Source organism: Triturus cristatus, chromosome 7 (genome assembly GCF_964204655.1).
Source record: "Triturus cristatus chromosome 7, aTriCri1.1, whole genome shotgun sequence".
NCBI lineage: Eukaryota > Metazoa > Chordata > Amphibia > Caudata > Salamandridae > Triturus > Triturus cristatus.
The window spans coordinates 290,128,774-290,155,622 of NC_140590.1; the positions used below are offsets into that span (position 1 = coordinate 290,128,774).

The 26,849-nt window shown below is 48.6% G+C and overlaps 1 protein-coding gene across 12 annotated transcripts in view; it reads right to left on the reverse strand.

The window, feature by feature from the left end:
• Positions 1 to 26,849, reverse strand: part of FLT3LG (fms related receptor tyrosine kinase 3 ligand) — a 786,318-nt gene that overhangs the window by 116,819 nt on the left and 642,650 nt on the right. For 2 of the 12 annotated variants that reach the window (XM_085616313.1, XM_085616314.1), the window contains exon 8: positions 5,760 to 5,995. The exons of 8 other annotated variants lie outside the window; for them this stretch is intronic. In XM_085616313.1, the coding sequence (XP_085472439.1) occupies positions 5,954 to 5,995 (42 nt within the window). In that variant the 3' untranslated portion in view covers positions 5,760 to 5,953. Of the gene's footprint in view, positions 1 to 5,759; positions 5,996 to 26,849 lie in introns of those variants that run through there. 2 more of the 12 variants (XM_085616317.1, XM_085616320.1) reach the window with 2 other exon arrangements.

Genomic DNA, 26,849 nt, shown 5'->3' on the forward strand with positions numbered 1-26,849 from the left:
CCTTTTTTGTGCCTGCATTGTATTAGCGCCGCTCTCTGTGCCCCCCCACCCGCTTCCCGCTCCCCGCTTTCCGCCGCCTGCGTGCGGCCACGCCCCCTTACCTTCTGTGCCCTCCCCGCTCCCAGCTGCTCCGCCCTCCCTCCCACTTGGCCATAAATGGCGACCGTGCAGCGCAGGTGAGTGTGACCTGACCTCAGGACACCCCCGCGCCGCACGGCCACCAGCGGTAGCGTGTGCGTCCCCTCGCTACTGTCCTCAGCCTCGCTGAGCCCGCCCCGTCGACCCCGCCCCCCGCCGTCACATTTGGCGTGTGTTCTCTTCATTCTGTGCTGCCTGTATCGTTTTGCCCTTCTGTTCTGTGCCCTTGATTTTTCCTTTTTTGTGCCTGCATTGTATTAGCGTTGTGTTTTATAAGAACAAGGGTACCCCGAAATGCGAACCAGGGGTGTTACATGTAGAAAAAGACAATGGTTCTTAATGGCCTAAAAAGGTCCAGTTTTAGAAAAACCTTGGAAAAGGTAGGGGTTTAATAAAGGTTTTTCAAAACATGATTTTGAGTAAGGAGAGCGATAGTTAATATAGAGAAGGGACAATAAGGTCACGGTATGACAGATATTTATTATACACAAAAATGAATTTCAAGTGCTCACATATTCAGTGACAAAAAGCGTGATATGAGGGTGAGGGTGAACTTTAAAAAACATCGCATTGACAACAAACGTTGAACCACTTTCTACTATGGCTTAATATGAGGGGTTCATGTTGTAAGCGGTCGACGACGTTTCGAACTCAGTTATTTGAGTTCATCTTCAGGACAATTGTGAGCATTTAGAATCTAGAAAGCAAGAATGCAAGGTAGGTATAAGAAAACCATAATCAAGTCCCTAAGGGTAGCATCACATTCAATTATAATTAATTCATAGTGCTCTCTAAAGAGTGATGCAGCATATACAAATGAGATAGTGTAGTCAATAAATCACTTATACATATATCACAGTATTCATTGCTAAAAATTAAATTAAATAAACCTTAATGTAGTGCCTTATTATTAAAAGGAGCAGTAGGAATATAGTCATAATGAACCACAAGTAACCTAATTGATCTGAAAACCATCTGGACCATGGGGTTCACGTGCAACAGGTATTAACAATTGGTGGCACTTACTGTCTATGTAGACAAGAAATGAAAGGTCCGAGATAGGAGCGAGGTTTTTGTAACTGATCAAAAGACCTGCCGGATGCAGTTAATTGCAAATTAGAGGGGCCTTTGTCAGAGCGGTAGGCCTAGAAGGAATTAATTAAAAGTGAAGGATTTAGGAGCGAGACAAAACCGGCAAAAAGAGTAAAAATGACGGGAGGGCCTGCGAATGCGGACTTACTTGAACAGCGCGCTGTAATCACTGGGCCGGAAAATGATGATGTTCATGTGCCCGGGAATTTAAGTAATCTGCAAGAAGAAGGGGGTTTATTTAAACAAGGCCACTAAAATGCCGGAGTGGCTCAGGAAAAGGAGGGAGAGAGGAATTCCCCAGTATTAACTTACTAGTTAGCCGGTAAAGATGCAATGAATGCGAGCCTCGGGGCGGGATTGATCGAGAACTGCTCTGGTGCTGCTTCGCGCTGGGACTGACACCAGGGGCCGGGTGAGCGCGTCATATGTACACATGAGTCAAAGGGCGTTGCATCTACGTTGCATGTTTGATAGGTGGAAAATAGACGTGCAGTCATGCACGTGTGAGAGCCGGGCAGCAATTAACCAGGTGGGAGTGCTCTGCGCGCACAGCTGTAAAGAAGTGGACATGACAAGCGTGTGGAGGGCAATTAGCCGGTCTGAACGCGCGTGTAAAACCACTTTACAGAAAAAAGCAGTTGTTAAGTCAAAACACAGAACAAAACAACAGAATTAATCAGTGAGTGTAAAAATAAGGCAGATTACAGTGAAGGAATGGTACGTTAGAAGGCAGCTGAGTAATGTGATTGTGGATCATCACATGTGGGAGAATTAACAAGGTTTAAACAGTGAGTGATTACAGCATTGCCAAAAGGTTAAACTTGTACATGACAACCAATGTTCTGTTACCAGCATCTTAACCTTATGAAACAATAAACGTTGCAGGAGGCCAAAAATGGCTGCGGACAATGAGCTTGAATTTGATGGAGGAGGCATAACAGAGTATACCAGCACGGTTTCATTTTATAGAATGGTGTTATATGCGTCCAGGGTGTTCAACCCTTGTTCAATGGTACGACATTTGAAAATCCATTTACATTCCAGGCGGTTAAGGATTTGCTGTTGATTACCTCCTCTGTGATTTGGATGTAAGCTTTCAATCACTTGCCATGTAAAGTCATTTTCTGAGTGTCCTTTAGCCATGAAATGTTCCACTAGTGGTGCAGTTTGTATTTTGCAGCGGATCCTGCTTCTGTGTTGCGAGATTCTTGTTTTGATTTTCTGCGTGGTTTGTCCGATATAAAGTAATTTACAAGGACACTCAATACAGTAGATCACATTTTGTGAGTTACAATTAGAAAAAAACTGTAATGTGTGTTTTGTACCATTAAATTCAAACAGCTTAGTATTGACAGTAGAGTCACAAGACATGCAATTATTACATTTATAGTGGCCTTGAAGAGGAGGGAGGCCAAGAAAAGAATGTAAAGTATTGTCCTTCTTTGTAGGTTTTTGGGCCCTGACTAAATGGTCCTTAATGTTACGGCCTCTTTTGAAAGCAAATAACGGGGTCCCTGTTTGAAGCTCCAGTGGGCCTAATACTGACCAATGTTTTTTTATCATTTTGGTGAGTTTATTACTGACTGGGCAGAAGGTGGTCACACAAGTGATCTTAGAAAGGGGTGCTTTTTCTTTGGGTTGTAGTAGAAATTCGCGATGTGAGTACCAAGCTCGTTTCATCGAGCGTTTAACTAACCGTCTTGGATAGCCTCTGTCAGTGAGCTTTTTGCATAGGATTTCAGCCTCTAAAAAGAAATCCTCTTTAAATTTACAATTCCTTCGGATTCTGAGGAATTGTCCGTAAGGTAAACCGTCTCTTAAGGCTCTGGGGTGAGCACTGTTGTACTGTAGGAGGGTGTTCCGCTCTGTGGGTTTTCTGAATAAGGTAGTGTAGAGTTCACCATTAGAGCTCTTAATGGTGACATCTAGGTAATCAATTCTGGTGTTATCAAAGTTGTAGGTAAACTTAAGATCAGTTTGGATGTTGTTAAGCCAAGAACAGAATGATCGGAGTTTGATGTCAGTGCCTGACCAAATCATAAAGACATCGTCTATGTACCTACGCCAGACCCGGATTTTTTGGAGAAAAGGGTCAGCCCTGTTGAGAATGATGTTAGTCTCAATATCATCAACAAAAAGAATGGCAAAATTAGGAGCAAAAACGGCCCCCATAGAAGTACCCCTGCACTGTCTGTAGAACTGATCTTGGAACACAAAATAATTCTTGGTGAGGGCTATGTCAAGCAGTGAAATTATGAAATCGGTGGGGACCTGATGTGGAGCAGGGTGCAGGTCGAGATGTTTTCTGATCACCTCTATGCCTTTGTCTTGAGGGATGTTAGTGTATAGTGACTCAATGTCAAGAGTGACAAGGAGTTCTGTTTGGGGGTCGAAGGGTTGAGATTCAATGAGATTGATCAGATGTGTAGTATCCTTCACGTATGTAGTGGTGTCTTGTACCATATTTTTTATGAAGAAGTCAATATATCTTCCTAGAGGCTCTAGTATAGAACCACAGCCGGAGAGGATGGGTCTACCAGGTGGTGTTTCCAAATTTTTGTGGATTTTAGGAAGGGTATATAGGACCGGTGTCCGAGGGTTTTTGTTGTTGAGGAAGATAAATTCTTGTTTACTAATGTAGCCTTCTTCTAGACCCTTTTTAGTAATAGTGAGAATCAGGTCAGTAATATCTTGGATGGGATTGCGCATAAGGCGCTCATAATGAGAAATGTTATTGAGTTGGCGATGGATTTCGTTGTCATAGGCGGTTTTATCCTGTAGGACAATACCACCACCCTTGTCGCAGGGTTTTATAACCACATCATCCAGATTTTTGAGGGTATTGAGACTGTGCCTTTCTTCTAAACTTACATTGAAAGGAGTAAATCTATAGTTAGATTTGATTTCATTAAAGTCTTTTAATACAAGATGTTCAAAAGTAATGACTTCCGGGGGCATAGAGCCACTTGGTGGATTAAAAGTAGACTTGGGACGTAGTCCTGTGATGTCAGTATTGAAGATGGTCTCTTTGTTCTGAAAGAACACATTGAGTCGTACCTTTCTGAAAAACTGAAGAAGTTCAGTGTGGATGTCAAACCAGTTAGGTTTTTCTGTGATGACAAATGACAATCCTCTACTAAGTAGAGCGATATCAGAAGAAGCTAGTTGATGCTTGGATAGGTTGAAAATGGGCATTTGATCCGTATGAGGGTTGGTAGGGCCAGAAGGGGGACGGAGAACTGGTACTGATAGCCCCATTGGTAAAATTACCTGCGTGTCTGACGTTCCCCTATGAGGGTTGGTAGGGCCAGAAGGGGGACGGAGATCTAGTACTGGTAGCCCCATTGGTAAAATTTCCTGCGTGTTTGACGTTCCCCTGGAGGGAAGTTGTATCTGGGCCTCCCTCTGCCTCTGCCTCTGGTTCTGTCCCCTGTGAAGGGTTGGCCTCTCCCTAAAAAATTGGGAGTGTGTGTAGAGGTGCTGGGGCCTTCGCCCGGGTCAGAGTTGTCAGATTCTAGAGAGGAGTCAGAGAAGGTAACCGGTTGCCTGTTTCTAAATCTACCCCAAGTACCTGTCGGGTATCTTTGTTGTTCTTGGGTATTTTGTGTGAAAAAAATTTCCTTGAGATAGGGGTAGGTGTGTTCTTTGTTATAATTTCTTATGTCCTTTGTCACCTTGGTGGATTTTTTGTGGTGTTCGAAATTTTGAAAATCAATAATCGTGCGTTCCAATTTTTCTAGAGCTGATTTGGCATCTGCTAGGCTATCTAACTCTAGGATTGCTTTTTCAAGTTCACGAATCTCTATTAGTTCTTTCCTACTATGTTCCAGTGCAGTGTCAATGCCTAGCACCATCCAATGACGGGAGCAAGTTGTACCAATGTGGGCGAATCCGTTCTTAAATTTAGGGTCTTGTAGGAAGATCGCAGGTATATTACGCACTTGTAGGCCTACCGGGATGATGTCAGCTTTCAGATATTCAGTAAGCATGCGCGCGTGCAATTCCGTGCGTATATGTTTCTTTTTAAGTCTTTCTAAGTTCGTGAGTTTTTCACTTGCCACATTAGATGATGTATTGTTGGCAGGTATAGGTGTATGGAAGAGGGACGGCCCACTGATCAGTCTAGCAATATATTCCTCGGTGTATGTTGGAATAATAGGTGTAGACATACTATATGTGTGAGTATCCTCTCAGAGAAGAAAGTTATGATAGGACTATGTATTGATAAATGTACATAGATCTATGCTGAGAATTCTAGCTTTTTTAATTTTCTGTAACTTAATATAACCACTCAGCGAGTGGAACCCTTGCAGTGAAGCCACTGCTCTTGCAAGTGTTTTATAAGAACAAGGGTACCCCGAAATGCGAACCAGGGGTGGTACATGTAGAAAAAGACAATGGTTCTTAATGGCCTAAAAAGGTCCAGTTTTAGAAAAACCTTGGAAAAGGTAGGGGTTTAATAAAGGTTTTTCAAAACATGATTTTGAGTAAGGAGAGCGATAGTTAATATAGAGAAGGGACAATAAGGTCACGGTATGACAGATATTTATTATACACAAAAATGAATTTCAAGTGCTCACATATTCAGTGACAAAAAGCGTGATATGAGGGTGAGGGTGAACTTTAAAAAACATCGCATTGACAACAAACGTTGAACCACTTTCTACTATGGCTTAATATGAGGGGTTCATGTTGTAAGCGGTCGACGACGTTTCGAACTCAGTTATTTGAGTTCATCTTCAGGACAATTGTGAGCATTTAGAATCTAGAAAGCAAGAATGCAAGGTAGGTATAAGAAAACCATAATCAAGTCCCTAAGGGTAGCATCACATTCAATTATAATTAATTCATAGTGCTCTCTAAAGAGTGATGCAGCATATACAAATGAGATAGTGTAGTCAATAAATCACTTATACATATATCACAGTATTCATTGCTAAAAATTAAATTAAATAAACCTTAATGTAGTGCCTTATTATTAAAAGGAGCAGTAGGAATATAGTCATAATGAACCACAAGTAACCTAATTGATCTGAAAACCATCTGGACCATGGGGTTCACGTGCAACAGGTATTAACAATTGGTGGCACTTACTGTCTATGTAGACAAGAAATGAAAGGTCCGAGATAGGAGCGAGGTTTTTGTAACTGATCAAAAGACCTGCCGGATGCAGTTAATTGCAAATTAGAGGGGCCTTTGTCAGAGCGGGAGGCCTAGAAGGAATTAATTAAAAGTGAAGGATTTAGGAGCGAGACAAAACCGGCAAAAAGAGTAAAAATGACGGGAGGGCCTGCGAATGCGGACTTACTTGAACAGCGCGCTGTAATCACTGGGCCGGAAAATGATGATGTTCATGTGCCCGGGAATTTAAGTAGTCTGCAAGGAGAAGGGGGTTTATTTAAACAAGGCCACTAAAATGCCGGAGTGGCTCAGGAAAAGGAGGGAGAGAGGAATTCCCCAGTATTAACTTACTAGTTAGCCGGCAAAGATGCAATGAATGCGAGCCTCGGGGCGGGATTGATCGAGAACTGCTCTGGTGCTGCTTCGCGCTGGGACTGACACCAGGGGCCGGGTGAGCGCGTCATATGTACACATGAGTCAAGGGGCGTTGCATCTACGTTGCATGTTTGATAGGTGGAAAATAGACGTGCAGTCATGCACGTGTGAGAGCCGGGCAGCAATTAACCAGGTGGGAGTGCTCTGCGCGCACAGCTGTAAAGAAGTGGACATGACAAAATCATGTTTTGAAAAACCTTTATTAAACCCCTACCTTTTCCAAGGTTTTTCTAAAACTGGACCTTTTTAGGCCATTAAGAACCATTGTCTTTTTCTACATGCATTGTATTAGCGCCGCTCTCTGTGCCCCCCCACCCGCTTCCCGCTCCCCGCTCCCCGCTTCCCGCCACCTGCGTGCGGCCACACCCCCTTACCTTCTGTGCCCTCCCCGCTCCCACCTCCCAGCTGCTCCGCCCTCCCTCCCACTTCGCCATAAATGGCGACCGTGCATACGCGCAGCGTTGACGCGCAGCGGGCGCGCCGATTGTGCGCCGAAGGTGCGCCAAAAGTAAGCCCGTCTGCGCCCGTCCGTGCCTGGCCCGTGCCCAGCGCCCGAACCCCTGGCCCCCGAGGACCCCAGCCCACCCGCCAGACGTACGACGCCGCCACCCTCAACGCACTCAACACCGGCCGAACCCCGGGATGCCACCAAGCCACCCCGAGACGCACCCACGGACCCTTCAGCTGCCTCACCTGCAAGTTCACCTGCATCCGGACCTGCCCCACACCAGCACCCGCCAAGCCGAACACCAGCAGCAACCACCTCAAGTGCATCCTGCTCAACACCCGCTCCGTCCACAGACACGCCATCGAACTCTGGAACCTCCTCGACACCACATCTCCAGACGTTGCCTTCCTCACGGAAACCTGGATGAACGACTCCTCAGCGCCCGACATCGCCATCGCCATCCCAGAGGGATACAAGATCACCCGGAGAGATCGCGACAACTAGACTGGAGGAGGCATCGCCATCGTCCACAAGAACACCATCCGCATCACGACCAACACCGACGACACCCTGACTACCGCCGAACACCTACACTTCCAGATCCACACCGACCCCAAGACCACCCTCAGAGGCACCCTGATCTACCGACCCCCGGGACCACGCACACCATTCAGCGAGGACATCGCCGACTTCATCAGCCCACACGCCCTCCCCATCGCTGACTACATCCTCCTGGGGGACATCAACTTCCACCTGGAGAACAATAACGACCGCAACACCACCACCCTGCTTGACAACCTCGCCAACCTCGGACTCAAGCAGCTGGTGTCCACCCCCACCCACCTCGCCGGACACACACTCGACGCCGTCTTCTCATCCAGCAAAGACATCGCCTTCAGCCACGCCACTGGACTCCACTGGACGGACCACAGCTGCGTCCACTTCACCTTCAGAAGAACCACGATCCACCACCACCAGCAACAGGATGCTCGAAGAAGCTGGAACAAGATCACAGCCGACCAGCTCGCCGCTTCCCTGAGCCAGCACCCTCCAGCCAGCTCAGCGAACCCTAGCCAGGCCGCCGACAACCTCACGAAGTGGATCAGCACCTGCGCGGACGAACTCGCCCCACTGAGGACCCCGCCCAGCAGACCCGGCAGCAAGAAGGCCCCATGGTTCACCGACGAACTCAAGAGCTCCAAGAAGAACTGCCGAGCCCTCGAGAAAGCCTGGAGAAGGGAGCCAACCCCGGACAACATGACCACCCTCAAGCTCGCCACCCGGAAGCACCATCAACTAATCCACGCCACCAAGAAAACTGCATTCAAGAACAGGCTGGACAACAACGCACACAACTGCAAGGAACTCTTCAACATCGTGAAAGAGCTCTCCAACCCCAACGCCGGAAACAACGACATCACTCCGTCGCAAGACCTCTGCAACTCCCTCGCCTCCTACTTCCACAACAAGATCGCTGACATACACAACAGCTTCATCCCACAAACAACGCCCCCCACGACCGCACCAACGCCCCCCACCACCACCCTCAGCGCCTGGACCCCGATCAACACAGAAGACACCATCCGCACGATGAACTCTATCCACTCCGGATCTCTGACCGACCCCTGCCCTCACCACGTATTCAACAAGGCAGACGCTGTCATCGCACCCCACCTACGGGACATCATCAACACCACCTTCGACGCCGCCACCATCCCTGAGAGCTGGAAGCACGCCGAACTCAGCGCTCTACTAAAGAAACCAACAGCGGACCCCACCGAACTCAAGAATTACCGCCCCATCTCGCTCCTCCCGTTTCCAGCCAAAGTCATCGAGAAGACGGTCAACAAGCAGCTGGCCGCCTTCCTCGAGACGAATGGATCCCTCGACCCCTCACAGTCTGGCTTCCGAGCCAACCACAGCACCGAGACCGCCCTCATCGCTGCCACCGATGACATCCGAGCCCTGCTGGACAACGGAGAAACAGCGGCCCTCATCCTCCTAGACCTCTCCGCGGCATTCAACACTGTCTGCCACCGCACCCTAGTGCAGCGCCTCAGCAACGTCGGAATCCAGGAGAAGGCACTGGAATGGATCATCTCCTTCCTCGACGGAAGGACACAGAGAGTCCGCCTACCACCGTACAAGTCAGAGGCCACCGAAGTCATCTGCGGCGTCCCCCAAGGATCATCACTGAGCCCCACCCTCTTCAACGTCTACATGAGCCCCCTTGCGGCCATCGCATGCCAACACAACCTCAACATCATCTCCTACGCAGACGACACCCAGCTGATCCTCTCCCTGACCAACGACCCCGCCGCCGCCAGAGCCAACCTCCACGAAGGGATGAAAGACGTAGCCGAGTGGATGATGACCAGCCGCCTGAAACTGAACTCAGACAAGACGGAAGTCCTCATCCTGGGCTCCTCGCCCTCCGCCTGGGACGACTCCTGGTGGCCCCCCGCCCTGGGCACCGCACCCAAACCGACAGACCACGCACGAAGCCTGGGCTTCATCCTGGACTCCTCCCTCTCCATGACCAGACAAGTCAACGCCGTCTCCTCGTCCTGTTTCAACATCCTGCGCATGCTACGGAAGATCTTCCGGTGGATCCCCACCGAGACCAGGAAGACGGTCACCCAGGCCCTTGTCACCAGCCGACTGGACTACGGCAACGCCCTCTACGCCGGAACCACCGCCAAGCTCCAGAAGAGACTCCAGCGGATACAGAACGCCTCAGCCAGACTCATCCTCGACTTCCCCCGAAGCAGCCACATCTCCGGACATCTGAGAGACCTGCACTGGCTCCCCGTCAACAAGAGAATCACCTTCCGTCTCCTCACCCACGCACACAAAGCCCTACACGACCAAGGCCCGAGCTACCTCAACAACCGCCTCAACTTCTACGCTCCCAAACGCCATCTCCGATCAACCAGCCACGCCCTCGCCGCCGTCCCCCGCATCCGAAGAGCGACAACAGGAGGAAGGTCCTTCTCCTACCTGGCCGCCAAGTCCTGGAACTCCCTCCCGACCGACCTGCGCATGACCCAAGACCACCTCTCCTTCAGGAAGAAGCTCAAGACCTGGCTGTTCGAGCAGTAGCGCCCCCCCACCCCCCCAAGCGCCTTGAGACCCTCCGGGTGAGTCGTGCGCTTTATAAATGGCTTTGATTGATTGATTGATTGATTGATTGATTGATTGATTGATTGGCTCCAACATGCCTGGCATTGGCGGCTTCGACGACGAAAGATCTTTCAGCGTCGACTGCGGTAAAGGTCTTCCTGTCGATGACTTGGAAGCCGATGGTGAGCATAGGGGTAAATTCGACGCTGATCTTTTATCTGTCGACGGCGAACCTGACCGGTATCTTTCTTCCCCTTTCTCTTATGCTCAGACCTTACTTGAGTGGAGGGCTCTATAGAAGGATGTCTTTCCAGGCCACTTGTAGATCATTTTCCTCTCTCCTGCATGGCATGCAGTTTGATCCTTTCCCGGTCACGAAGGGTCCTTCTAAAAAACTGCTGGCAGAAGTAACACTTGCCAGGTCTGTGTGAGGATGGTAAGCACACAATACAGAGTGTGGGTCGGATTTAGCCATTTTCTTCCCATATGAAGGACACTTATTAAACAGGTCTGGCATTTCTGACTAAACAATAACAGGAAAGTCAGAAAAAATAGTAGAATAGTACAGCTTGTACCACAAGACGTCGAATGAAGTAAAAAAATCAACTTTTCAAAACCAATTAGTGACAGAAATTCACTAACTGACAAGTTCAATGCTCCAGGATCCTCACAGAAGGAGCCAGAAAAAGGAACTGACATAACTGTCACCTGTGGGGCATGATGGGAGCCTGGAGGTCCGGGAGCTTTTAAAGGCACTGCACCAGTTTCTTTTAGGAGTGTTCTATATGCAGCCTTATGGGCCAATCTGCCTGATATTGCTTTGCCTTTTCCTTGAAAATAAAGGCCGTTTTCAAATAAATTAAGCGTACATTTCTCTATGTTATGGAAATGTTGCTATATATGTTTTATTTTAAATGAGAAAATACAATGCAATATTGGCATATTTGAGCATATTGCACAAGTTACTTACCTTCGGTAACGATATATCTGTAAGAAACATTAGTTAGTGATAGATTCCTTACCTTAGAATTACCCCCAGGCGTCAGACTGGATCCGGAAAGTTTTCGTCAGCAGTACCCCTGCGCGTTGGAAGGTGGCGTCGTGCAGCTCCATATCCGTCGTTGGCATCGTGGTCGCCGAGATGACGTTGCGGCAGCTACTTAGATGCCGCCCTCGCGCTCTGACGTAATGAAATGTGTAATGTAATTAGTGTTTGTATAGCGCGGGTTACACTCCAGGGAGCATCTTAGCGCTTCAGAGTGTAAGAGAAGATGGTGGCTTATTGTTCTTTTGGTAAATCCTTGGTTAAAATGCTAATTCATGTTTTTGCATTTTGTGTCGGATAGGGTGTAAATCCAGGTCTTAAGGGTTTTTCTAAAAATTGTTTCTGTAGAGATTTGTCGGAAAGGGGGTGGCAGTGAGTTCCATGCTCTGGACCCCAAGACAGCCAGGGCTTTACCTCCTCTGGTTTTGAGTCTAAACTTGGGAATAGTCAGGAGATTGTCACCTTGAGACCTCAGACACCTGGAGGGAACGTAGCGTTGGAACATGCTTTCGATGTATTTGGGTCCTATTATGTTAACTGCCCTGAAAGTGATTAGCAAGATTTTAAAGAGCACCCTTTTGTGTATAGGCAACCAGTGCAGGGTGTTCATGGCAATTGTGGCTGAGGTTCTTCTTTTCCATCCTAGCACTAGTCTGGCCGCTGCATGCTGCACCATTTGTAGTTTATGACAACCTGTCCTGCTAGTTCCTGCGTATGTGCTGTTGCAGTAATCTTTGCGAGAGGTAATGAGGGCTACTGCCACCGTCTTCCTTGCGGCGAAAGGGATTAGATCGAAAAATGTCCTGAGCCCTTTTATTATGCCGAAGCAGGTCCCTGCCACGGCTACTGCTTGTTGTTGAAAGCTCAGGGATGGATCAAATTTTATCCCTAGGTTTCGGACTGCGTTGGCTGTATTAGGGGGAACGGTTGCGTCTTCAGGCCACCATAGTGCTGGGTTGAAAGTGTTTCCCTTACCAAACGGTAGGATCTCGGTCTTCCCAGTGTTGCATTTAAGGTGATTCGTCCTCATCCAATGGAAAGTGGCTTTTAGGCAGTTTTTAAGTCTTGTTTCTGCTTCGCTGGTTTCATCCTCCATCACTAGGATGAGTTGTGTGTCATCTGCGTATGAAATGGTGGCTATGCCGAAGGATGATATGAGGGAAATCAGGGGGGCCATGTACACATTGAAAAGTGTCGGGCTCAGGCAGGAGCCCTGCAGTACACCTGAATTTATTGGGATCCCTTCTCATCTGAACTGGCCCAGGGTGACCACTTGTCGTCTATTTGTTAGGAAGCTTTTTAGCCAGCTCAGTACCTTTCCAGTTATCCCTGCCGCGGCTAGTCGGTCTATCAGGATGGAATGTGACACCGTATCGAACGCCGCGGACAGGTCTAAGAGTATAAGGACTGCTTTTTTGCCCTGGTCTAGCGCTGCTCTGAGTGTTTCCGATGAGAAAATTAGAGCTGATTCTGTTGAGTGATTTACTCTGAAGCCGGCCTGGTTGGGGTGCCAGATGTTATTGGCCTCTAAGAAGGTGGTGAGCTGTTGGTTTACTACCTTTTCTGTAAGTTTACAGAAAGTGGGGAGCAGGGAGATGGGTCGTAAATTAGTGAGGGTGGTGGGGTCTGGTGATGGTTTTTTTTGTAGGGGTCTTACTGCTGCCAGTTTCCATTCCTCTGGGACTACTCCCAGGGAAAGTGAGGAGTTGATAATGTTGTTAATGCTGGGGTTTACAATCTCAACCATAATGTGGAGGGCGAAAGGGGGGCACGGGTCGAAGGGGGAGCCTGATTTAATTTTTAGAATTTTTGTCTGTGATTCTTCTAAGCTGACTTCCTGAAAGGCGGCTAGCTGGCTAGTCGCGCTATTCCTGTTTGGTTGGGACTCCTCTGAGGGGAGGGGGTGTGGGAAATCTTTAGTGAGAGTCTGTATTTTCTCATGGAAGTATTCCGCTATTTTGTTGCACAGGGTTTGGGAGAGGGGAATGTCTCTCTGCATGGTTTTTGGATTGATGTATAAGTTGACGATGTTAAAGATGTCTTTTTGTTTGTTGTTGCTGTTGGTTATGGCATTGGTGAAAAAGTCCTTTTTAGCAGCTTTTATCGTCCCGTGATAGTGACGGCGGGCCACTTTGTAGCTGAGCTGGTCAGTTGTATCGTAGTTTCGGCGCCAATTCCGCTCTAATGCTCTAACCTTCCTTTGTTCCTCCTTTAGGCTTTGGGAGAACCAAGGGGCAGAGGATCTGGGTTTCTTTTTATATTTTGGTTCAAGTGTTGTTTTGTCATTATCCATAGATAGGGCGCCCATCCATTCCCTGAAAGACTGGCTATCTTTCTCAGGGTCCCCTACTGATAGTGGTCTGGTTTCTAGTGCCTTAGTTAGGAAGCCTGGTAGTCCTGTCAGTTTCTTCCAGTTGGGCCCTCCATGGGGATCACATGGCTTATTCCCGGGTGTGTGTGCCATTATCCCTTGGAGTTCAAAAGGTATGTAGCTGTGGTCGGACCAGATTAATTCTTGGGGTGGTTTTACATGAAGTGTGTCCACGTTTGAACAGATGCAATCAAGGATGTGACCTGCCTTGTGTGTGGGCCTGGTGGTAAGTATGTTAAGGCCTAAGATCTTCATTGTGTCCGTAAAGCCTAGGGTGGCGTGATCTGTGAGGGAGTCTAAATGTATATTTGTATCTCCTAAGATCGTGTAGTTGGCTGATTTTAGTGCTAGGTCCCCTACTGCTTCTCCTAGACTATTTGTGAAGTCAGTGGGTGTTCCCGGAGGTCGATATAATAGTGCTCCTGAGAAGGTGAAGGAGTCATGTACCTTAAGGGCGAAGCCTATACTTTCCGCACCTTTGATATCTGAGATCGGGAAAGTCAGGCAGCTCAGTGAGTCCCTATAGACAATAGCTATTCCTCCGCCTCTCTGGAGGGGTCTGTCTTGTCTGGCAATAAGGTACCCCTGAGGGAGAGCGGTCGTTACATCTGGATTGCTGTTTTGGGTTAACCAGGTTTCTGTCATGAAAAGACAGTCCAGCTCTCTTTCCAAGATTAGGTCGAAGATATGTTGGGCGTGCTTGCCCATGGACCTGACATTGACAAGCCCGCAAATGTAAATGTCAAGGTACTTATAGAGCGCAGACGGCCACCTTGTGGTGTCACCTTTGCGGTTTCCTGGCACTGATACTCATACCGCTGTGGAACCCCTCCTGGCTTTCCCTGTGAAGTGTCCACTCCTGGGCGCCCCCAGGGTGAAGCCAGGCATCCTTAGCGCTGTTGGGGCCGGTGTGGAGGTTAAGCAAGCTATTGCCCAGAGTTGCAGCATGGGGCCCATAATTAGAATAGGCACCGAGGCGAGAATAGACAGGTCCGAGGAAATTGAGCCCGAGCCCCACCGAGGCGGGAATCGAACCCTTGTCCCTGGCCAGAACTCTGCTTCAGGGTCTGCCGCTCTAACCATTGAGCCACACTCCTCCACGCAGTGTAGGTTTGTCATTTTGTTATGGTTTAGGGGCCTACTTGGTTGAGTGTGGCCGAAACTTTTTTTCCATATATTCCAGCCCCAGGACCCTCCCCAGTTTTCCCTGTTAAGGGGTGGAGGGCAAGTAGGTGATTTGGTGTTAAGGCCTAGCAGAGTTTCCCTAGAGTACTGTATGAGTCGGCCGGGGGGTATGGCCTTTGGCCCGATCGAGGCGCGGATGGGCGCAGACGGGCTTACCTTTGGCGTGCCTTCGGCGCTCTGCCGGCATCGCCGGCACCGCCGCTGCGCCCGTCCGCTGCGCCCGTCCACTGCGCTCCCTGGGAGAGGACGTCATTTTATCCTGGCGATGACGTGAGGGCGGGGAGGGGCCAAGCACTCGTCAGCTCGCCCAGTTGGAAGTGGCGGGAGCCCAAGTAGCACCTACTCGGCTGCTATGGGGGTAGAGAGGGGCACAGGTGAAATAGACTCTGGCTCTGGGCGAGTCTTGTTAGGGAGGGGTCGCGCTCCGCTACACACAGCGGTAATTTGCAGATTTAAAAAGTGAAGATCGGGTAAGTGCACAGATTCAGATGTCCAAGCTTACCGAAGTGCAGGTTTAAAATAGCAGTGGTGAAATTTCTCTTTTCAGTGAAACAGTTTTTAGCAATATCGCAATTTAACAGTGATAGCAGTTTTTACCAAAAGGAACAAGGTTAAAACATTCTGTCCCGGCTTTCTGCCTGAGGACACTTTCAATACACAACTACACAACTACACTCACACGTCACGTCAGTTCTGTACTCGACTTTCGGCGCCAGGAATGCAGAACCATGCAAGATACTGACCACTTATGCAAAGAAACTAGGGCCCTGAAAGGGATAACCTTAACCCTAGAAATCAGTTCGCAATACAGGGAGGATGGGTGGGGCGGTAAGGAATCTACCACTAACTAATGTTTCTTACAGATATGTTGTTACCGAAGGTAAGTAACTTGTGCATCTAAAAGAAACACGTTAGTGAGAGATTCCTTACCTTAGAATAGATACCCCAGCAATACCAACCCCGGTGGTGGGGCTGCGAACCAAGATCACACCAGAAAGTCCCGAAGAACAGAACGGCCAAAGAAGCCATCTCTCTGGACTTGGCTGTCCAGGCAATAATGCTTAGTAAAAGTGTGCAACGAGGCCTACGTAGCTGCCTAACCGATGTCTTGTAAGGGGACACCAAGTCCCAATGCCATAGTGGCAGCCGTCGCCCTGGTGGAATGGGCGTGCAGCACCACCGGAGGCTCCTTTTTTGCCAGAGAATACCAGGCTATAATACACAGGACGACCCATCGGGAGATAGTCCGCTTGTGTACTGCCCGACCTTTCTTGGCGCCTACGTAGCCAACCATGAGCTGGTCATCCACCCGGAACTGTTGTGTGCGATTCAGATAAAATGAGAGCGCTGTTTGGGTCCAGACGGTGGAGCCGCTCTTCCTCTCTGGAAGGATGCGGAGGCGGAAAGAAGGTGGGCAAAGTGATGGTCTGCCCGATGTGAAAAGCAGTGACAACCTTTGGCAGAAAGGATGGACATGTTCTGAGCACAACCTTGTCCGGACAGACAGTAAAGGAGGTTTGCAAGAAAGAGCCTGGAGCTCACTCACTCTCCTAGCAGAGGTGATGGCAACCAGGAAAGCAGTCTTCAAATTTAACAGACGAAGAGGACAGTTGTGAAGAGGCTCAAACGGAGCCCACATTAAATATGTGAGAACCAGGTTCAAGTCCCACTGTGGCATTACGAAAAGAATAGGAGGGAAAAGATGAGTAATGCCTTTGAGGAATCTATTTACAACAGGGGACTTGAAAAGAGAATGCTGATCAGAAAGCCTAAGGAAGGCTGAAATGGCCAAAAGGTAGCCCTTGATAGAGCCCAGAGCAGAGCCCTGCCGGGCCAAAGAAAGAAGGAACAAAAGGACTTCTGAAAGAGGGGCAGAAAGAGGATCCACAGCCTTTGCTGTGCACCATGCCGCAAACGTATTCCACCTGCAGGCGTATACCAACTTAGTGGATGGACACGTGGCTGTCAGAATGACATCACAGACTTCAGGAGGCAAGTCCAAAGGAATCAACTGCCACCGCTCAATCTCCACGCAAAGAGGTGGAGACTGGACGGGTTCGGGTGGAGGACCGTCCCCTGCTGCTGCGACAGAAGATCCTCCCGAAGAGGCAGTCAGATCGGGGGATCGATGGTCATACTGAGTATCCCGGGATACCAAACTCTTCGAGCCCAGTCCGGAGCCACAAGAATGACTTGGGCCCGGTCGCGCCTGATCTTCTTCAGCACTCTGGGTAGAAGTGGTATAGGTGGAAAGGCATACAACAGACCACAGCTCCACTCGCGATGAAAAGCGTCACCTAGGGAGTGCCGCCTTGGAAATTCCAACGCGCAGAACTGCTGACATTGCACGTTCTCTTCGGTGGTGAATAGATCTAACCAAGGCTCTCCCCACTCCTCCTGCGGCTGAGATCGTCCACCTGGCTTTCAGTGAACCTGTCAGATGTTAAATCACCAGGGAAATGCCCTGATGTTCCAGCCATGTCCAGAGGCGCAGGGCCTCTTGCTCTAGGGTCCACAACCCCACCCTGCCCTGTTTCTGGCAGTACGACATGGCGGTGGTGTTGCCTGTGAACACCTGCACTACTCTACCCTTGACAGAGGGAGGAATGCCTTCAGTGCAAGTCGGATCGCCCGGAGCTCCAGAAGGTTGATATGGAGCCGGGACTCCGCCGGACACCAGAAGCCTCTGATCTCCGCCTCTCCCATGTGGCCGCCCCTTCCCAGGAGGGACGCATCCGTCACCACTGTGTGCTCCGGTTGGGGAAGGGAGAGGGATCTGCCACTGACCTAATGACGGTTCATGAGCCACCACTGCAATTGCTGTGCTGTGCCCTCGGAGATCTGGACATAATCATACAGGTTCCACCGATGCTGCACCCACTGGAACTTCAGGTCCCACTGCAGAGCCCGCATATGCCATCTGGCATGATCGACCAGCAAGATGCAGGAGGCCATGAGGCCCAGCAGCCTCAGGGTCATCCTGACCAAAACCCAGGATAGAGGCTGAAAGATCAGAATTAGAGACTGAATATCCTGGACTTGCCGTTCTGGAGGATAGACCCAAAAGTACGTTGTATCCAGAACCACTCCGATGAAGAGGAGCTTCTGAGAGGGAATCAGGTGCGACTTTGGCACATTGATGGAGAACCCCAGCAAATGCAGGAGGTCGGTCGTAGTCTGGAGGTGGGAGACGACTGTCCAAGGCGAGCCTGCCTTTGAAATGCCAGTCGTCGAGATAAAAAGAAAATGTTACTCCCATCAAACATAAACTCAGGAATGTCCCATTGTCAATTAGAGGTGATCTATCCAAACATCTAGAGTCACTGTGCAACCAAGGAATAATTGAAAAAGTTGAGTCTACCCTTTGGCTTTCGCCCATTGTTTTAGCCAAGAAGAGGTCTGGGGATTTGAGGATGTGTGTGGACTTGAGGAGTCTCAATGAAGCTATTTGGGTTGACGGATTTCCCCTACCGCGTATTGAAGATCTTATCTGTAAAGTGGGTTCATCCTCATGGTTCACCAAACTTGATCTCAAGGCGGCCTACCATCAAGTCGAACTACATCCTCAGTCCCGACACCTCACAGCTTTTGTCACTCCAGATGGAGTGTTTCAATTTTGTCGTCTCCCCTTTGGGCTTGCTTCGGCTGCTGCTATATTCCAAAGGTTGATGACTGAAATGTTTCAAAATAACCCTAATGTTGTTGTTTTTCAGGATGACATTTTAATTTTCACCAAAAGCGAAGCAGAACACGATTCTGTTCTTGACCAAGTTTTTAGTGTTTTAGCGAATAGAGGGGTGACATTACAAAAAAACAAATGTACTTTAAAAGTCAAAGAAATTGAGTATCTTGGACATATAATTTCAGAACAAGGTATCAGACCCAGACCGGGTCTCATAAAAAGCATAGTTGATGCGCCTCCTCCGCAAAATAAAGAACAACTTATGTCTTTTCTTGGACTGTGCGAATTTTACTCTAAGTTTTTGAAGGATTTTGCCAAAACCACTGAGTGTTTTAGAGCATTGCTAAAGAAAGGGTCGTCTTTTGTATGGTCTGACGAGTGTGAAAAAGGTTTTCAAACCATCAAGAACCATATTGTGCAAGCTCCTGCACTACAAGCCTTCGTTGAAGGGAAACCAACGATTGTCACGGTGGATGCTTCAGAATATGGTTTGGGAGCTGTCCTTTCACAATGTTTTAACGGAAAAGAGGATACTGTTCCATTTGTTTCCAGAACTCTTCGTCCTGTGGAAAGAAAATATTCGGTTATCGAAAAAGAACTTTTGGCCTGTGTATGGAGTGTTGAAAAATTTAAGCAATATCTGTGGGGCAGGTCCTTTGTTCTCAGAACAGATCATCGGCCTTTGGTTGACATTCTTTCAGGGAAAAGAGTTAAACGCACCACAGCTCGCCTAGCAAGGTTATCTACAAAGCTTTTAGAGTTTAGTTTTACTGTTGAGTATATTCCTGGAGGAAAAAACTGCAGGGCAGATTGTCTGTCGAGACTTCCTGTTCAAGATGTGGATGAACAAGAGTGGGAAACTGAAATAGAGGAATGCTTCATTGCTGCAATTAATCAGGACAAGTTATCGTTTGCAGAAGCTGATTGGATTGCACAGATCAATAAAGATCCCATTCTCAAGGAAGTCAGTCTTTTGATCGAAAAAGGTTGGCCTAAGGAGAAGTGTCTTTCGTATGATCTTCAGATGTACTGGAAGGTCAATGAAGAACTCTCGATGGAAGGTGGAAAAGTTGTTCGAGGAGTTAAACTCATTCCTCCTTCTTGTTATCGTGAAAAGATCATCCTTGCTGCGCATTCTGGTCATCTTGGCGCAACCATTACTAAGAGGAAAGTCAGGGACGATTTCTGGTGGCCCAGAATGGACACGCAAATTGATGAATTTGTGAAACAGTGTTCACGATGTAACTCCAGTGACAAAGTTCTTGTTCTTGAGGGTACTGTTGATTCTCAGGTGTCTCCTCCCAGTAGAGCCTGGCAAAAACTGGGCATGGATTTTCTTGGGCCCTTTCATATTCTTCCTTCAAACTCGAAATATTTTTTAGTACTTGTTGACCATTTATCAAGATGGGTTGAGGTTGAACCTATCTCAGTGCCGGATTCAAAAAGTGTCATCAACTGCTTAGATAACATTTTTCGTAGGGAAGGTTATCCAGAGGAAATTCTCACCGACAATGGTGTTCAGTTTGTCTCTCACGAAATGTCTTCATTTTTGCATTCTTGTAACATCAAGCACACAAGGACTCCACTTTACCATCCTCAGAGTAACGGGAAGACTGAAAGGTTCAATAGAGTAGTAGTGGAATGTGTACAAGCAGCTTTTAGATCCAAGTCCTGTGTTTTCCAAGCTGTTAAGGATCTCATATGGTCTTATCGCACCTCACCCCATGTTGCTACCAACTATTCACCCTTTGAAATGATGAGAGGTAGAAAGGCTTCTTCTCAAGTTTACCCCTTTTGGATGGTTAAATCGTTTCATCTTGGTTGTGACATGAGGTGTATGTGGGAGACTGCGAGGAAAACGTCAAATGAAGTTTCTCAAAAATGTTGTAAGATTCCTTCCACAGGTGGCACACACAAGCTCAGCGTAGGAGATTGGGTTAGAATCAAGAATCCAGTCTCAGTGAGAAAGGGTTATTCAAAGTTTCTTGAATCGCTACAGATTGTTGACATACGAAAAAATGCAGTGAAATTGTCTAATGGGAACTGGTGGAGCACTTCACGTGTTGCAAGAGATCCTTGTATTCCTCGTGAGATCATTAAAATGAATTCTAAAACTGTGGGGGAAGATGGTGTTAGGAAAAGTTCTAGGATTTGTACAAGACCACGGAAGTTGCAAGATTATGTGTAAATTTGTTCAACTTGCATCTTATATTTCTTTTGTGTTGTATAATAGATTCTTATTAGTTCTTCTTCTTCTTCTTCTCTCTCTTTCTCCTTTCTCCTCTTTCTTTTGGTTCTTTCATTTTGTTAAAGGGGGGAGGTGTGGTGATGCGATCCAGTTAATAGAATGCTTATGGTCTGTGATGTCATTTAGAATGTTTTCTAGGGCTGTCTTTGAATGTTAATGTGACAGTTGTCTCCGGTGCTTCGGCGGTGCTTGGGACGGCTCTCTGTATCTCTCCATTAAACTCTTACACGAACAACTACTGTTCTGGTCATCACTTCATAGGGGTAGACTGGAACCCCTGATCTGCGGAGATGAGCTGCAACCACCGCCATCACTTTCGTGAACACCCAAGGGGCGCTGGTAAGGCCAAAGGGGAGCACGGTAAACTGAAAGTGCTCATGGCCTACCGTAAACTGCAGGTAATGCCGGTGGGCCGGCAGGACGGGAATGTGGAAATATGCATCCTGCAGGTCCAACGCTACCATCCAGTCTCCAGGTTCGAGGGCAGACAAGACCTGAGCCGGAGTTAGCATCTTGAACTTCTCCTTCTGGAGGAAACAATTGACGTCCCTGAGGTCCAAGATAGGAAGCAGGCCCTTGTCCTTCGTGGGCACCAAAAGGTAGTGGGAATAACAACCACGCCCTACTTTTGCCGCAGGAATGCGCCCGATGGCCCCGTTGGCAAAGAGGGTCACGACTTCCTGTTGAAGAAGTGCCAAGTCATCCCCCGACATGCAGTGGTACTGGGGTGGCATGGCTGGAGGGTAGTCTCGAAGGGTAGGGAGTAGCCCCTTCGGACTATTTGTAAAACCCACCTGTCCGAAGGGATGGTGTGCCAGTGGGGAAGGTGATGGCAAATCCTTCCGCCCACTGGTGTTTGATGGGCCTGAAAAACCGGGAAGGTTTGAAGTCAGTGGTGGCTGGGGTGGAAGTGGACTGACCCGTCCGTTGGCCCCCTGACCTTGCTCGGCGGGTCCCACGTCCACGGCCACGCTGACACTGTTGCTGCGTGGTCCTGTGGCTCTGAAGCGAATGTTTCGCGGTGCCCCTTCCGTGGCCACGAAAGGAGCGAAAAGCAGAAGGCGGAGGAGGGCGCATGGCGGAAAGGCCCAAGGACTTGGTCGTATCCCGCGAGTCCTGAAAACGCTCCACAGCCCTATCTGCATTGTTGCCGAAAAGGTGAATGCCATCAAAGGGCATGTCCATCAGAGTGATCTGGACATCCCCAGAAAAACCAGTTGTCCTCAGCCAGGCATGGCGGCGGAGCGTCACTGTCATAGAAATTGCCCTGCCCAGCGAGTCAGCGGTGACAAGGCCACAACGAATAGTGAACTTGGCTGCATCTCTCCCTTCAGCAATAGTTTGAGAGAGCACTGGCCGGGCGTCCTCCGGACATTGAGGCAACACGCGCACCACCGTACCCCACACAAAGTGGGAATAACGGCCCAAGAGGCATGCAGTGTTCACAGACTGCAGCCCTGAACTGACGAAAGAAAAAATCTCCAGTGCTCCAGCTTCTTGGATTCCCTGTCCGGTGGTGTAGAAGGGAATGCGCTCGGGGACGCAGAGGCTTGGACATCCAAGCCCTCAGGGGTGGGGTGTAGGGAAAGGAAAAGGGGGTCGCCCGGGGCCGGGCGATGGCATCGGGCCACGTTCCTATCCACAGGAGCCCCTGTGTTGGGCCTGGACCAGGTGCCCAAAAGAACGTCCAAAAGTGCATCATTAAAAGGCAGCAGGGGCTCTGAAGAGGTAGCCGCTGGCTGAAGCACTTCTGTCAGGAGGTTGGTCCTGACGGCCACTGTAGGGAGCTCGAGGTGGAGGGCCTCGGCCGCCCTACGTTACGCCCTACGTAACACCACTGCGTAACTTGCACCCTCCTCTGTAGCCACGGTAGGAGGAGTTAGCATGCCAAGGTCAGGAGAGGTATCAAGACCACTGGCCGCCCCTATCTCCTCTGCCCAGTCCGGGTCAAACTCGCACTGTGCTGCGAGAGGGTCCTCAGACCCCTCCCAGTGCTCCCCATCCTCCGAAGGCTGATGAACAGGCCGTAAATAAGGAGGACGGACATGGGGATAGAAATCCCCCAGCGTAAACGCCGTATTCACATCGGGGCTGAAACCGGGGGCGACGTCGTCCGGTGGGATCAGAGGTAGTGCCAGTGGGGTCGAAGTCGGTAGAGGTGTCACAAGGTCAGCCGGCGTCGACCGGGATCCATGCCCAGATCCATGGGGGTCCTGCAGTGCCGGGCCGGAGCCGACAGCGATGCCAAAGCCGGAGCCACCGGCAGTAAAGAGCTAGGACCCCCAGTCAGGCCCACGGGGCACGAAGGCTCATCGGCGGGGCCAGGCGGCCTAAAGAGGTTAGCCATGGCTGACAGAAATTCCTGCAGCTCGGCCGGAGTCTCCGACGGACCCGAGAAGGGCGGGTAGGCTGATGGCGACTGCATAGGCTCTGCCGGAGCCATGGGGGAGGCACCAACCGCACCCTCAGCCGCGACGCTCGACTGGCGAGGGGAAGTCGGAGAGCGAAGGCGCTTTTTCGACTTCTTGTGATGCTTCGGCTTATCTGACCCCGAGTACGAAGACTTCGATCCCGACGAACAATGGTGGTGGCTCCACCAACGGTCACTCGACCTCACACGTGACCGGGACCTTGAGCGGCGCGGATCCGACTGCCGGACTTCGAGCAACTTTCGGGACCGCTCCCGCAGAGTCTTTTGGCGCCATGACCTGGCAGTCGGGGCACGACTTGGGGTCGTGGTCATGCCCCAGGCAGTAAAAACACATGCAGTGTGAGTCCGTCACCGACATCATTCGAAGACAGTCCCCGCAGGACTTGAAACCGGGCATCGCCTACTGCACCTGGAGTCGATCGACAAAAGGTCTTGAAAAACTCAGTCAAAAAGTGACTGGGGCTAACGCTCTCTCCAGATCTGCGCTTGCTGGTGCAGGAAAAAGAAAGAACTGACGTCTGTGTGTGTGTGTGTGTGTGTGTGTGTGTGTGTGTGCGTGTGTGTGTGTGTGTGTGCGTGCGTGTGTGTGTGTGTGTGTGTGTGTGTGTGTGTGTGTGTGTGTGTGTGTGTGTGTGTGTGTGTGTGTGCGTGCGTGTGTGTGTGTGTGTGTGAAAAAAAGGAAAGCATCCAACAGAAGCCAGCTCCCCTCCACTCAGGGTCGGTGCGAGCTCCGGGTGTCGGATCCTGGCTGTCAATTCAAGAAAATTCCCGTGAGCACTTCCCTCACCAGGAAAAAAGATTTGCACTCCAGGGTCAGTGTAAATAATAGATGTTATTGGCTACAAAATGGCAAGCGGGGCATCCATGGATCCTTCATATCACTCTTTAGGGTCAGAATTTGCCCATTTATTATTCTCACTTCCTAAATGTGTCACATATGCTCCCCTTCCTCCTAAAACCCCTCTGCTCATTTTGAGAAATTACCCACTTCAGCAAAATTAAAAAAATATTGGATGGATGTCCTAGAGAGGTTGACCTGTAATGGGCACCATCATGTAGGTTTCCGGCCGGGATTCCAAAACAGTGGATGTTGTGTACAGGAATCACGTGGAGCTTGGGTCACCAAGTCATGACCAGCTGATTCTGGTGCTGTGGCACAACTTCATGCCTTTCGGGAATACACCACAGAGAGGTGGCTTAAATAGGGTTGATTCAGTGTGTTGGAGCGAGAGTGAATCCGGTGACAGTGAGTGGTGGCAGAGGGGGGGATTTCCCAAGCCACTATATCAGTATTAAGATGTTAGGCAGTGAACCACACTGAAGGAGCAGCAGTTAAGAAGGAGAACAAAAACTTCTTCATTCCTCAAACCTTTAGGAGAAAAGAACCTAGCATGAAATGCCCAGGAAGTAGACAGCAGGTGAACTGCTCAAGCGACAGAAAGTAACGATGGCTGCATTCGAAGTTATAGCCAAGAAACTGGACAATGTGGAGAAGACCGTGTTAGCGTTAGAGATGCAACTAGGGCAAATGGACCGGTGCAGAAGTTATCCAAAGTTGAATCTGTGTTAATTACAGTGGAATCCAGGGTATGGTTGATCACATAGATTTATCAGAATTTATCAACTTTATCCCACCTATCCTAAAATGTGAAGTCCTCAGATACCCTCCAGGGTCATGAGCGCTCTATACAAAACTTTATTAAAAAAATTAAAAATAATCTATCCTGCAGACATTCCATCCAAATCGGTATGCAGAAATACCAAATTTGATAATATTACATGCAGAGTTTGGCTCAATCCCTTAGCTTGTGGAGTTTGGTTCCATCCTGTTAGGACACACGAATCTGCAAATCCAGATCCAAAAAGGATGTTTTACACACGTCGTCAAATTCCTAGTCAACTCCAAAACACTACTGAGAGTTATACAGTAGGCCTAGTGAAAGCGGAATGGAACAAGAGGGAGAAAGGAAGACACTAGATATGTATCATCTCATGCCTAGTTGCACATCTCAGACAAAAGTGTTGATACCAAAAAAAGCAAATTGGAGCTTAATCATAAATACAGTTTGAACACTGATGTTTTCAATTCGAAAAACAAGTTATTTATAGCTCATTCTGATGGATACTAAATGCATATTCTTTACTTGAATGTCACTAGGCACCACACAGACTACAGAAACTCAAAAGGCAGTGCGCCACTGCGCCAGCAGGTGGCGTTGTGTTACTATGAGGCAACGTCATTCCACTCCATAAGTAACAAATGGACCCGCATACAAGCGCTACCCATGCACGCTGATGTCAGTTTCTAGCATAAAGTTGTTTACGTCCTCAGGGGCAAACTCAAAGCACCAGTGCACAGATTCCTAAATTCGGACGTTTTTAGGTGGAAAAGTAGACCATTCCACATAGCAGGGTTATGGAAGGGTGGTGACAGAGTATCCACAAGTAAGAGAGTTACCAAATGTAAGTAACTTGTTCGCCTGTCAGTCAAGGCAATGATGCTTTGTGAACATGTGCACTGATACCTGCAGCCTGACAGATATCCATGACAGCAACTCTGTGTAACAACCCAGACGCAGCAGCCTAGACTTCGAAGGAATGGGTCCACAGATCTTCTGGAGGCTGTTTAGCAGATCTTTTTACTGAGGACTACCCTTGATATGGTCCGCTTCTGCACCACCTTGACTTTCTTTGCTACAGCGAACCCTACAAGGAGCTGACCGTCCTCCCAATGGTCCTCGGAGCCCTGTGCTCTCTGGGTCCAAATCATGAAGTCTCTCTTCCTCTTTTGACGAATGAGGTGCAGAAAAGAATGTCAGAACAGTGATAGCTTTTCCAACATGAAAGAGTGCGTACATTTATCATCAGGAATGAAGCTCTAGTTCTATCTTTTTTGTCTGGAAAAAAAATATGTTCTCTTGCACACTGGAAGGGTGTAAAAGAAAAGTTCTTGAGAAAAAAATCTCTTCAAGGTATGAAGAAACATATGGCGCTTTGGATAAGCATCTCACAGTGTGTAAAAAACAGAAACTGAAATCCGCGTGCATGGATGTCGCTTTTGTCCGGCTCCACTTGTCACTTTCGCTTCAGAACGAGGTCAGCACGAAGTTGCCCAACGCCACCTATTAATGCGCAGGAGCACTGCTTGTTGAGTTTCCAGACCCAGTCTAGCGCTTAGGGATATTCACAAGGTGAGGAATCTGTGGTAAGAAGTAACCATCAGAAATGTTGCCTATGATATACCAACTGACACGCCCTGTATTTAGACTCTCTATTACAGTTTGAATCTCTTCCTTTTGTCTCTACTGACATACAATTAGGTTTTTATATTAGAACTGGATAACCAACAGGTTTACAAAAACCTTGTTTACCAATGACAGCTACCTTCAAAATGAGGAAATAACTTTTATTGTGATTGGTTTGTGTGTGTGTTCTAGGTAACAAGTGGATATCTATAACAAGAAATCATTTATTAGTTCTAAATGTGTATTTTCTAACGCGGGTCATACATGTATTATCTCACATATTAG